The sequence below is a fragment of the Hippocampus zosterae genome, chromosome 14 (assembly GCF_025434085.1).
Source record: "Hippocampus zosterae strain Florida chromosome 14, ASM2543408v3, whole genome shotgun sequence".
NCBI lineage: Eukaryota > Metazoa > Chordata > Actinopteri > Syngnathiformes > Syngnathidae > Hippocampus > Hippocampus zosterae.
In genome coordinates this window covers 12,037,885-12,050,864 of record NC_067464.1, presented here as the reverse complement: position 1 = coordinate 12,050,864, position 12,980 = coordinate 12,037,885, and the positions used below count along the sequence as shown (strand labels likewise).

Here is a 12,980-nt window from a genome sequence, read left to right as displayed (position 1 = left end):
GAACGGATTATGGACGAAAACCGAGGTATGACTCTACTTAAAAAAATATATTTTGTGGCAATAGTTAATCAGTTAGTTGGATTCAGCTATTAAAAAATATTTGATGTCATTTCTTCGGCCTCTCCAAGATGTTCAGGAACTTGCCTCTTGTCATTTCCCTAGCTGAAAAAAAGAAGGGGGGTTGGAGGGGAAGAGAAAACAAAATTAAAAGTGTGAGGAAAAAAAAACAGCCACATCAAGACAAGTAAGCACCAAGCTATTTCAGGCAATCTGTGATCAGCATTGGCCTGCAGCTCCATCCATTCTTGAGCCGCACCATTAGTGATGCAAAGCATGAATTTAATACGCGCGGTGTCACCCTGGGAAGGTAATTTACACAAACATCTGTTCACTCACAACACGGTAAACAACATAAAAAAAACCAAAATAAAAAAACAGGAGCCTTGTGATTCGCTTGATTGCGCACGCGTTCTGATGTGTTTGTGCATGAACATTATATATGCAAAGCATCAACAAAAGAAGAGCGGAATACTGAGAGGCAAAATGTCTCCATTTGTTTTTATCACGTCATTAAGGAGCATGATCATGTGTGAGATAAGTGACAGAAAAGAAGTCGATAGTCTCTCACCAATGCTTTTTGACTGCAGCGGGATGCGGACCACTGCATTGGACAACACTTTGTATGTGCTCATACCTGGCCGGAGTTTGTTCCCACCAGAATTGTGTACTATTTTAGATCAAGTAATACTGTAGACTCTTATTAGGGGGAAAAAGGAAAATGGATGTTATAACGGTTATCTTAACCCCTTCAGGGACAACGGTTACCTCAGTGGACAGGTTATTAAGTTATCAGGTTGCATAGGTGTCAAACTCAGGTCCTGGAGGGCCGCTGTCCTGCATGTTTTCCAAGTCTCCCTGTTGCAACACACCTGATTCAAATGAACTGGTTCAATGTCAGGCTTCCGCAGAGCTTGCTGATGATCTGATCATTTGAATTAGCTGTGTTGCAACAGGGAGACTTGGAAAACATGCAGGACAGCGGCCCTCGGGGACCTGAGTTTGACACCTATGGGTTACAGGATGCAAATGAAAACAGCGGTACCCAAATTTATGAATTTTTGTTGTTACACATCCACACCCACATCTACACAAAATGCTGGGTTGTTTTCCTGACCTAACCCACTCTCTGTGAAGCTGATTGGCTTACTTTTAACCAAGGTTGGGTTAATTATTCTGGGCCCAACAGATTGAGTTGACGATTTGATTTGGGCGAGTCAAGATCTGAAGCTTGTCGTAATTTTGGATGCAATTTGTATCACGGAGCAGTTGGATGGGTCCTGTGGGTAACACGGCTGACTTTCTGATAAGGAGAATCGGGGTTTGGATCCAGTAACGTCCAGTTGGCAAGGCCCTTTATGTCAGATGCCGATTCCCCTGCCACAGTGGGTCTCAAGTTTGGATAACAATGGGTGGGTTGTGACAGGAAGGAAATCCAGAGAGAAAAAAGCTGTTCTGGATATACATGCTGTGGCAACGTTTTTCTTTCTTTCTTTCTTTCTTTTTTTTTCAAACACGAAACGAAAACAAATTGTGTTTGGGGGGATTGGAATCTACGATTATGAATGGCATTGAAATAAATTTCGAAAGGGAAAATGGTTTGGTATGACAGTAAATTCAATTACAAGCGTGGTCATCGAAAGACGTCAACTCCGAGAAAGAAAATGCCCTAACCCTCACACCAACTCCTGGCAGTGTGTAAAAGTTTAGCACTTGCGAGACAAACTGTTGGGCGGAATATCCATCCACCATGGTAGCTTGTGGAGTGTATTGCGACAAGTAAAGGCTGGAAAGTTGTCACGTTTTCACCTTTCATTCCGTTTCCTACGACAACGTGGCGAGACAACTTGACGCTCCTGACTGCTATCGTGTTAAACAGAAACAACGGAGCAATTGTTCGCTCAATAATTCCTAATAACAAATCAAATCCAAATACACCAAATGTTGCAGTGTAAAATGTATGCTTACTAACTATATAAAATAAATGCAGAGAAATGGTGAGAGCACGATAAATGAATGGCACTGAATATTTGGCAAACTCACAAGAATAGGAACAAAATTCCACTTTAAAAATGTCAAAAAACTTGTTCAGCTCCATTTGCCTCGACACATTTTAGTTTGGGGAGAAATAAATGACGACCCGCTACAAAGTGTACATCGTGGACTTGTTTTTTCCCCAATGGAATTTTGTCAGCTGGAGAGCAGTGGCGAGCTCAGTGAGTACCGTGCAGAGGAAAAAGGGAATTTGGCCCAGGCCCAATAACAGAAGACACTGAATATATTGGGGTCATATTTGAAAGAAATGCATGTTTTTAAAAGGGTATCAGGTGACTAACACTCGGGATCGATACCAAAATTGTCCGCATTTTTAAGTTGTCTTGAAGGCAGCCGATCATTACCAAGTTCCTTGTGGACCGATATGGAAACGTCTGTGATTTTCCTCCAGTATCATCACAGAGCTCGGAGAGGCAGCATCCAGTTACAGTAATCAATCTTTTTTTGAAGATGAGAACAAGCTCTTGGCTCCGCGGGCTCCTTTATGAGCTGCAGAGCTGGAATTACCTCCGTGAATTCATTTTGAACATCACACAATATAAATGTACGGGGCATAAGTGAGTACTGATTACAAAACGGCATTAAGCAGAACGTCATCCACCTTCATAATGCCTGCAAGAGACAACGGTCTGCTGCTAAAAGACTCCCCGCCCCCGCCCCCTTGCACATGGCGGCTAATGAAAAAGCTGGGCCCAGTTGGCAATTCTGATGAGGTGCCCAGTCGGGAATTATAATGGCACTCGTTCTCGTGGGCTCTGCGTCACCTTGAGGTGTTTGCCATTAGGTTTAAGACGATGCTAATTCAAATGCCACAAATTAATTTTTGCACTTTGCCACCCCTACCCATCGCCCGAAACATCTGGGGCACAGCTGGACGTGCAAAGGATGCGTCTGATTGAAACAGTCATCAAAACTGCTGAACGCAATTACACTTGGGTGACCCCAAACCTGCACTTTTCTTATTAGAAGGCAGTTATGCTTGAGGACTGTCTGCAGCAGTTAATTTTTATATTTCATTTATGATCTCTCTCCCTCCGCACGTCTTTTCTTCACCTTCTGATGAGCCCAAGCTGAAGGTGCCACGCCTCAAGGCCCGAGAGTCTCATTAATTATAACTCCTTGCATAAATCAGCACTTAGTTTTCACGTGCAGCCTGTCGAGAAACTCCAACTAACTATCGAATCATCTTTGTCATAGGAAACTAGTTTTATGTTGCCTGTCAACCGCGATGCAACGACAGCAATACCTGCCAATGAGTCGTCATGGTTTGTGTAATTTCGAAGAAGCAGCATCAATCTGACTTTTGGTGCACAAAAACTACTTGCAAAAAAAAAAGTAAACATCAGGATTTATTTCATTTTAGGAACTCGGAATGAGTTCAATGCTGCCTCATAGATTAGATTTTTATTGCACAAATGTCGGCAAATAGTGTTGAATGAAGACAGCTATCATTTTTTTTCTATCTCGCTTTTTTTAAAGCAGAAAATGGCTCAAAAACAAATGATGCAAAAAGATAAAGGACGATGCTGACAGGCCACTCGACGCACAAAGTCCAATCACAATCTCTCACCTCTAAAACATAAGCACTCAAAACATACACACAGACACAGACACACACACACTTTGTCATACAACAGGCGAGATCAATACTGATTAGGGGAACTTAGAGATTTGTTTAGTTGATTAGAAAGGTCAATTACTAATTTTGCAGTTAAGTTAATCAGCATCTTGTTACGGCTAAATGACACCTTATGGATTGCCAGGGCTTGTTCCTTGCCCTGCTGATTTGGCACCATCTCATTATCACTTAACTGGTATGCGCATCCATCGGGGAACAGTAGACTGTATGCAATTACTGACACTCCACCTTGTATTGCCGAGAAGCAATTTGTTGTTGTTATTTCCGGCTACAAATAAAGGGGAACTAAAAAAAAAAAAGTTGAACCTAATCCATTCCAAGACACTAAAAGGAAGTGAGATCATGTAAAATCTCTTTCGGACAACCTGTCACTTCACAAAGCCGTTATTAACTGTACAGGCAATGATCAATGCAACGTTAATATTTTTAACTTTAACGTTAATCAAGGTGAGTCAACTTTGTATTATGTACTCAATATTAACTATGAAGATTTTCTTTTTAATTATGAAATCTTGTATGTTGTCATGCACGATGATGGTTTCATGATTTTTGTGGTACTTTGACTTTGGGGCATTTGATTTTGGAGGTTGTGCTCAGTTGCAAAGAGAACGTGGAAGGGTCATCATCAAAATGGGGGCTGACTACTTGTACACTGCCTTCAGACTGTTATAATCCTCGACAAAAGTCAAGCTTACTCTTAAATACAACGTCCTTAAGAAGATTAAACTATATGTGCAAACAGATGAATGCGTTCTGCTGCTATTTAAAATGGCGCCTTTTTACGAAATTAAAAAGACCCGCACAGAGTTATACACCGAAAAGAAATTCGGTGTCACAAATGAAATGTATTTTACGTGCTCTGCACCATTAAATCATTTTCATTTTGAGGAAATCACAAGTGGTTGGAATGTAAATGAAAAGGAAACGCTGCAGTGGAACATCTTACTTCCGCGCCTTTATGGTGATTGATCTGGGTGTCATTGTCACAATACTACCCCACCCTACCCTGACCGCAATTCCCCTGCGTATGAAATGAGAGTAATCATCAGTCCACCGTGAACCTCTCTGGATGGCACACTTCCAGTGAGATGCGGGACCCCTGTTAGCCCCAAAGACAGATGACCACCTGGGTTAAGAGGAGTCCTGGACCCCGGCCCCATGTGCCCCTGATTCACTTTCATTAAGAGCGAAGAGGACTTTTCTGACCCTCACTGCACGTCTCCCAAGTGCTGCTCAGCTATTACGGCCTGTAAGCTTTATTTAATGGGTTTAACATCCACTTTCGTGGCCCTCTTCCCTTGGGGGGGGGGGGGGGCAGGGGAGACACAGAGGAGATGAAAACACACAAGCATGGAAACATTCACACGCCACATTCAAGCCCCCCCCCGCCTAGCGACGCGTACACCTCACGCTCATGTTTGTGTTCAAAATTCAATTACCCACTTATTGATACTTCACAAGGATATTTAAGATGCAGACACGAGCTGTGATTTCCCAAGGGAGCCACTGGTTCCTCTTTATGTCCCAGTCGGGGCGGGGAGGGCGGCAGGGGGGAGGCTACTCCTCCTCGGTGCATTTGAGCCTCATTGACACACACATGCACACACAAAAACAAACACACCTGCACCTCCCAGCCCCAGCCCCTTACTATGCCTGTTCAAGAGCTGTCCTTATTAATAGGCAATCAGTCAAGAATCATTCATTAAAAAGCCTAAAAGGTTTTACACCCTGACTATGATTAGCTGGGAAGGAAAATTCAATGAATTCCTAATGCCTTTATGGAAATGAGGTGTCATTTCCGATCTGCTCAGGGAGGAGGCAGGCAAGGATGAGGAGGTGTGTGTGTGTGTGTGTGTGTGCGCGTGTTCATAAAGCCGTGCCTCTTTTCCTTTCACACAGTGCCAACACTGATGCTGTCTGGGATATGATCAGGCTGCTACAGTCGCAACCTGCTGCACACATTTGGGTCATTTGCTTGGAAAACGTTTGCCAAGTTATTTTTCCCAAAAAACGGGTCACTAGAGTTGAACTCAAACAGCAGTGTAGGTTAAAAAAAAAAAGTGTAACGCGATATAAAAAATAAAGAAAAAAGTAGTCAGGAGAAGATGGAGAAGCCAGATTCTGGGGTAAACCACACAAGCATTTATAGTATGGAGCCGGTGAAGAAATTGGCTGGAGGTGAAAAGATGAGCCCAGCGTATTAGGAGTGGTAAAGAGGAGGAGGAAGAGGGCAAAGAAGGGTATCCTCATTCAGCGGCTGTCAGCCTAGGCACTTCATAACCGCCCGTCCTTTGGTCAGCCCGCCCTGATGGATTGATGGCGGCACATTAGTGCCAGTTTAGCCGAGTGAATGCAATCATATTCAACGACGGCACGCTTCTAATAGACCGGCGATTGATCCTGGGGGTGCGGAGGAGGAGGTGCCCAAAGCGAGGCCATTAGGAACTGTCAGGGTAGGGTGACCTTCAGGCTCACCTTCACATAAGCGGAAGCAACAGGGGTCGGCGCGGGGACTACACGGGGTGGCATCAAGATGAGGAAAATCAGAGGGCGAGCGTTCTTGTTGGCTGCTCTGATTCTATTTTGGTCTTTTAACAATAGAGAGGTGGGGTCTGGTATTTATTTTCTAAACATGAATTAAAGCTGTTTTTTAAGGTCTGTTGGGGTTTTTTATTTTAATTTTTTGCTCCTGTTGACTCCCGTGTGTGAATGTGAAAACTCGAGTGCAAACATCGGCTTTACTGATCCCTTGTCCACTTTGCAGGCAGTGTGTTTTGCGGTCACAACTTCCACCACGATATATTGCGGTCGTGAGGTCAAATACACAAAGTACTGTAGGTGGGTACTGCCTGTTATTTTCCTCCTGAGGGGTCTTTTATTTATTTATTTTGTGTGGTCTTTATTTATTCGAGTGGAGTGCAAAACTAATTGAGTTTTGGCATTCGTGGGAAACAGTAATACACATTTTGTTATACCGTCAATTTTTTTTTTTTGTTAAACACAAACTGATACAATCATTACAACATGAACCCAGAGTAACTATTTAAGAAAAAATATATAATCTTTGGATAACTATCAGAGCCCACATTTTCTACTCTTGAAGTTTGGACAACTCCAAAAAGGGCCCCGCACTATTTTTTGTTGTGACAAACCAGAGATGTCGCAAAAGATCCGAAAGTACTTTTGCACCCTGGCACGCTTCTTGTTGCACTCATACACATCTGCTCTGCCAATTCATTCTTCAGACTCACTCAAACTGTGCTTGCAAGATTATTTTCTGGTTGGTTGAAAGCAGTCAACAGGTGAGTCTATTAGTATTCTTTAGGGCTGATACTGAAAGCCCTTGAGACGCAGCCAGCCTATAATAGAAAGTGTGCAAATAGACACAAATGAAAAGTAATGTCAGTTAATGAGAAGAGCCAAGCCGAGATACTTTTAATTAAAAGCATGTTTACCAGTGCAAGTGTTCAGCGGTACCCTCGAGCACACGAGCAGGATAGACGACCACCGTCACCGCCTCGGCAAAATCATAAGCAGGGGCCCTTCACAGCCTCCCAAAGGAACACTCGGCTTTCAATTACCTCCAATAACAGCACTTACCACAGCACTGGGCTTTCCCGGGAGACGCCGGGCCCGCTGCCCACACTCAGCGGCCCGCGACAGAGGCATTCATCACACGGAGGCGTAACAGCTGGGCCCAAGGAAGAGGCACGCGTCAAGCCCCAATGGGAATAGACTAGGCCGGCGTCACGCGGCCGTTGTTGGAGGCACTGGTGGAAAGTGGGCGGTGGGGGGTGACTAAGGATGTGCTACATCCTCCCAGTGCATGAGAGCTGATGAATTAACATGAGCGCGTGATGGGTGTACAGCAAAGAAAATCAACATGGGCTCAATTGCTATTCCGTAAGCTCAAGGGAATGGTTTTTATGCGTTTTATTAAAGGACTGGCTTGGGTTGCCTTTTCCTACTGCAGGCTGGGTGAGTTTTCACTAGTTGATTGTGTCCTGCCCATTAAGCAGCCTCCTTTTTTAATGGTCCACATGCCCATGGGGGAGGGGCAGTAAATCCTGTTCCCTCGCCCTCGACCGAGTCTCGTTTATGGGTCCTGAGCAAGACCGCAAACGTGATGAAAAAGTAGCTGAGATTTACAAGCTCTCCCCTGACAGCCAGGAAAAGGAGAAAATTAAACCAGAGAGCCTTAAACAGGCCCCCCATTACGGGGCAGCTCCGACACTAATAATAACCATCATCGTGTCCTGTCAAGCAAGGCAACATAACAGGATTGCAAATCTTGCAGTCCACCACCTGTGACAACCCACATCTTTATATTACTTGCTCCTTCAGGTTAGTAGTAGGACTAGTAGCAGGAAACAAAAGGTGTGCAAACCATATTCAGCTTTTTCGAGTAAATATGGCTTCAATGACACAATCGTCATGTGTCATTGAAGGGTTGGCGTTAGGGTAAGAGTTAGGATCAAGACCCATTTTATCGGCCGTCGGACGCTAAAATGAAATAACAACGGGCAACTCAACACTTTCATTCGCTGACTCCCTCGTCACACACCAGTCCAGGCCCCACTTTTAAAGCCACATACATTCAAAGTCACAGAGATTATTATATGGAGCATAAGGAGGCAGACTCCAAGACGACAATAAAACCTATGCCTCATACGCACATTTTGTGGTGAAATAATTAACAATTATTTTATATGATTAAGCGATTCATTGACGGGATTATCAGTAGAACAACAAACCTTTAATTGTTAAAGATATTCGTGCCCACAAACTAACCTACTGGTCTTTGTATTTGTTTTGTTTTTTTGCAGTGAAGCCTTTTCTCAAAAAGAGCACAAAAATCACCAGTAGGTGTGCTTGTACTGAAAGTAGTAGTGGTTTCAAAGAATCATGTTGAAGTGATGCTAACTGAGAGACTAACATCTTTATATGCTGCCCATTTTGCTCCCCTTGAGGCTTCTGGCAAACAGCCCAACCCCACAGAAGATTACGATGCATTCAGAGAAGGTAAACCTGAATATGCTCAAAGGAAGGAAAAAAAATGTCACAGTAACCCGCAACGATGGCTTGAGAGAGAATACTGTACAGTACATAAAGGACAACAAAGTAGGAACAAAGTAGATCGTAGACGCTAACTTTTGCAGTCGTGCAGGTATGATGCAAAATAAGCACAGAGCAAGGACTTGGCTGTAAGGATTCCCAACTTCAAGAAGAGCAGCGTCTCACGGCAGGGCAATATCATCCAGGCGTGCAAAGAAACGGTGCCCGCCATTCTCTATGGAAGGTGTAAATTATATATTTTAAGCGGGACATGTTTGATGAGTATAAAATGTTATTAAGCGTTTTGAGATTATAGTTTGGGATCTACACAATTAATAGAGGCAATTCGAAACAATTTGGGGAAGGGGAATCCGCTATATGCAAATGTTTACTTCAGGTCAGTAGAGGTGGTTCACTGTCACATTTGCATAACATTTGAGGATGATATAATGTGACCTAAAGTAGCTATTAAATGAAAAATGGCTTCGAAATTTGACATATCATTAAGAAGAATGCTGTTAAATAGTCATTATAGTCACGATCACAAAAAAACGCAAACAAAGAAAACAACATTTAACTAGGGATGTGTAGACGTTTTACATCCACTTTGTCCAAGAACTTGTTTGACTTAAACTGATGTTCTGAGAGTGGAAAAATATCACCCGATGAACGAGTCGGTCTCTGTCACCGGCCTCAACTTGTGTGTTATTTCATGACAAAAATAAACAGCCATTTTCTCTTCGGAAAATTTGAGCACTTAGCTATAGCTCTCTAATCCACACTCCAGCGGGATTATGACAATGGAGGCAGTGAACGGGGAAAAGATTAAAAACTCGATTTATCATGCATCACATGCATCCAGCACTTGTTTTATTATCAGCACTCATAGTCATGCCCGTGTTACTATAACCTTTCGCACTGTAACAAGATTGACCTAAATCTGTGATTTTGACGCATTGCAAATACATATTTGTACCAAGGATCATGCTGTGCTGATTGTCTGCAATGGCAACGGGCACCATCTAGTGGACGAAAAATGTTTTCATACTTGCCTGATAGCCACTGTTATGAAAATTATTTTTGCAAAGAGCTTGAGTTGCTAGTGGTACTCACATTCTTCTAAGCCCAGCTGGTAACCGAGGTTCTGAAGGCCTTTGACTTTCTCCATGAGATTGGCAGTTGTCAAACTACCCAACTCTAAAAGGGGGATGGGTGGGGGTGGGTCAGAGGGAAGAAATACATTAAATCCTTACACAGTTCATTTTCCATGCACAAACAACATTTTTCAGATCAATTTTGACTCAGGCCATGAATCTCCTCATGACAATTATGTAACCTGTATCTACAGCATATCAAATGATGAACTGCAGAGCTTTTCAAACTGTATTCATATATTGTCGGTCATTAATAAATGGATGATTAATCCTTAAACAATGTTTCCACAAAAATGGAAAGTGTTTTTTACCATCTGTTTTTTTTTTTAATTTCAAAAGTTTTGTATTTTGTATGGGTGAATGTTCCTCCTTGTTTCGATATGGAAGTCAGTGCAAATGTGGAGTCACAACAGACAGTTCTTTGAACTGGTTCAATCTCCCTTTTTAACAGGTTACCATTGGTTCCTAAAAAAATACACCCTTTGATGGCATGTACTGCAGTTTTACAGTTTCGAGATTCCCAACATTACCACAATTTCCTTTTGCAATGCTCGGTGTGTTACCTTTTAACATCTCAATGTCTTCGATCTCGAGCTCAGCCATCCACTTGGGCGGTGAACTTGTGATGGGCTGCAGAGTCACAATCATTCATTTGATTAGAAGAACCATTCAAAAGATCGAAAGAGCTAAAGGAAGATTAAACTCACATTTTTACAAGACGCAGCAAATTCAACAACTCCGGGCACTGCGAAAAAAAAGAGGACCTGGATTGAAAACTAAACCAACGAAAGACGACATAAAAGAAGAGAAAAGAAAATGAGGCCTTACGCTGTTCAGGCCAAAGGTCGGGCGATGCTCTGTCCAGCTTCTCATAACTGAGCAAAGAGGTTTCAAAATCTTCAGCTATCAAGACAAGAAAAGCAGTAAGAAGACCATGCAAAAATTTCACCATGTGTTGACAATTTGCCTTCCCATGGACTGGTGAACATCAAGGCTTCACCATTTCTAGCTTCGTGCACGTTAACTGCTGAATTTTTTTGTGCATGGTATGGTTTAAAATCAGGCAATGCTTCTTGTGAATATTAATTTAAAAAATCTAAACTGGTGTGTGGGTTTTTATAAGGTGATACAACGTTCACCAACATTTCCAATAGATCCAAATTGAGTGGACTCCAGATTGGTTGTCTCCAGACTCTGTTTAGCTCTGAGAGAAGTTATTATTATCTTGGGGGTTCACATTTTTTCAATCCTCCATGGGTATTAACATTAAAAAGTCAGAAACATTTGTTTGTGTTTTAGTAGTTTAAGAAGACTGCTTGTCAATTGCTGTGAGTAAAAACTCAGATCGCACCTTTTGTCCACTTTAAGCAAGCAAACAAACCCATTTGGTTTGTATAGTGCTACTTTTGTATTCATGCTGCACTGGCATTCAAATTTGCATGCCATGTATAATGAATTAATGAGTTTACAAATCTGCCCAAAAAACATCACTAGCCATGTGGTCTGATAACCAGAAGCTTAGCTGCACTGTGATTGCTTACAGCAGGTGTCACCAACATTTTTGAGGGTGAGAGCAACTTCATGTGTACCGATTGTGTGAAGGGCTACCAAATTGATACACGTCTGAAATAACATATTTGTCCAAAATACCTTCAATAATATGAGGATGTGTTATTTTTAATACTTGATGATTTAAATTGTCAGACTTTGATCGTGTTTCGAAATGTCTCACAGTACTGCCAATGTTTGCATTTTTAAATCATAATTTCTACTAGCAAATCACAATGTCCAGGCACTGGCGGGCTACTCAAGTGGTCTTCACGGGCTACCTGGTGCCCGCGGGCACCATGTTGGTGACCACTGGCTTACAGAGTGGGCATGTGGCTAGAGTGCACGGCGTTTACACTCCTTGTGCCTTTGCAAACATGTGAGAAATTGGTAACCTATGTATGTATAATCCCAACAAAGAATGAGTAACACATCGTCAGCCTTTAAAAATAATGACCCACATCATATTTTGACCTGCAGGGGGAAAAAAATAAAGTTTTGCTTAAAAAATTTCCTCAGGATGCTGGCCACTACTGCTACAATCAGCTACATTTTAGTGAGAGATTATTCATTACTACCTCTGAAATTAAATGATTAATGACTTTAATTTCATTAGCTTTCGTTTCAGTTTTTGATGTTTTCTTAAAAAAATGACTTTGAACATGATTTTAGGAGGGTGGCAATATGAGTTAATGTTTTCAGCATTCCCACAAGAATATAACACTACACAACCACACAAATAGTTAAGATCCAATATCATTGATAACCAGAACATATATGTCGAAAATGGACACAAGTGTACGTATGCCCCGAGACGATCATGTAAGTGACTTAACCTCAAACAATAATGTAAGTGACTTAACCTCAAACAATAATGTAAGTGACTTAACCGCAGCATGTCACCAGCTGAAACGTACATTTTTAGCAGTTAGGCAACAAGGACATTTAGCCGTTTGCGTGTGCCAAATGTCCACTGTTGCTGCTGAACGTACATTCGCCAAAAACAAACACCGAACTCCACTTGAATCGTTTGCGTAAAATAGAAATTCGATCAGCAGACATACACAACGAACATGTTGACTTTGACCCATTATGACGTTCGAGTGAGGTCCTGGATGAGTTCTAGGACAAAACAATACCGAAATACAAACACAGACACTGAATGTCTGAGTAAAGAATTAGAATTTACCTCCATTTGGAGACGCCATCTTCGAAAAGAACACGTGACTGAAGTCAACCAATAGCAGCAGGTGTTTTCTAAGTAACGTTCATGGTGCAATTTCACTTATCTGCCTCTAGGGTTCGACCAAACAATAGGAGGGATTGTGAGCACTCTAAAACATCCAGTTATAAATGGGAGCGTGAACGGTTGTTTGTCTACATATGACCTAAATTGGTTGGCTATAAATCCAGAGTGTCTGGCTCATCGTCATCTGGAATAGGCTGTAGTTTAACTGCGACCCTAATCAGAA

General features: G+C 42.2%; 1 protein-coding gene across 2 annotated transcripts; it reads right to left on the bottom strand.

Annotated features, from left to right (window-relative positions):
- Positions 1-42: 42 nt before the first annotated feature.
- lin52 (lin-52 DREAM MuvB core complex component) lies at positions 43-12,855 on the bottom strand. Of its 2 annotated transcripts, none has more exons than XM_052086023.1 (6): positions 12,698-12,855; positions 10,789-10,863; positions 10,668-10,705; positions 10,524-10,590; positions 9,920-10,003; positions 43-162 (listed from the first exon to the last, which is right to left on the bottom strand). In XM_052086023.1, the coding sequence occupies exons 1-6, from the start codon at positions 12,714-12,716 to the stop codon at positions 107-109; spliced, it is 339 nt and encodes a 112-aa protein (XP_051941983.1). In that variant the 5' UTR covers positions 12,717-12,855; the 3' UTR covers positions 43-106. The 2 variants fall into 2 exon arrangements, with proteins under 2 accessions (XP_051941983.1, XP_051941984.1); XM_052086024.1 differs by having other exon boundaries at positions 12,596-12,714.
- Positions 12,856-12,980: the final 125 nt, after the last annotated feature.

Bases quoted from the DNA above. Each gene is read 5' to 3' on its own strand.
- lin52 (XM_052086023.1), bottom strand. The intron at 10,004-10,523 runs GTAACACACCGA...TCCCCCTTTTAG, and splicing joins AGACATTGAGATGTTAAAAG to AGTTGGGTAGTTTGACAACT. The intron at 163-9,919 runs GTGAGTACCACT...TCTTTTTTTCAG, and splicing joins CCAGCTGGGCTTAGAAGAAT to CTAGGGAAATGACAAGAGGC.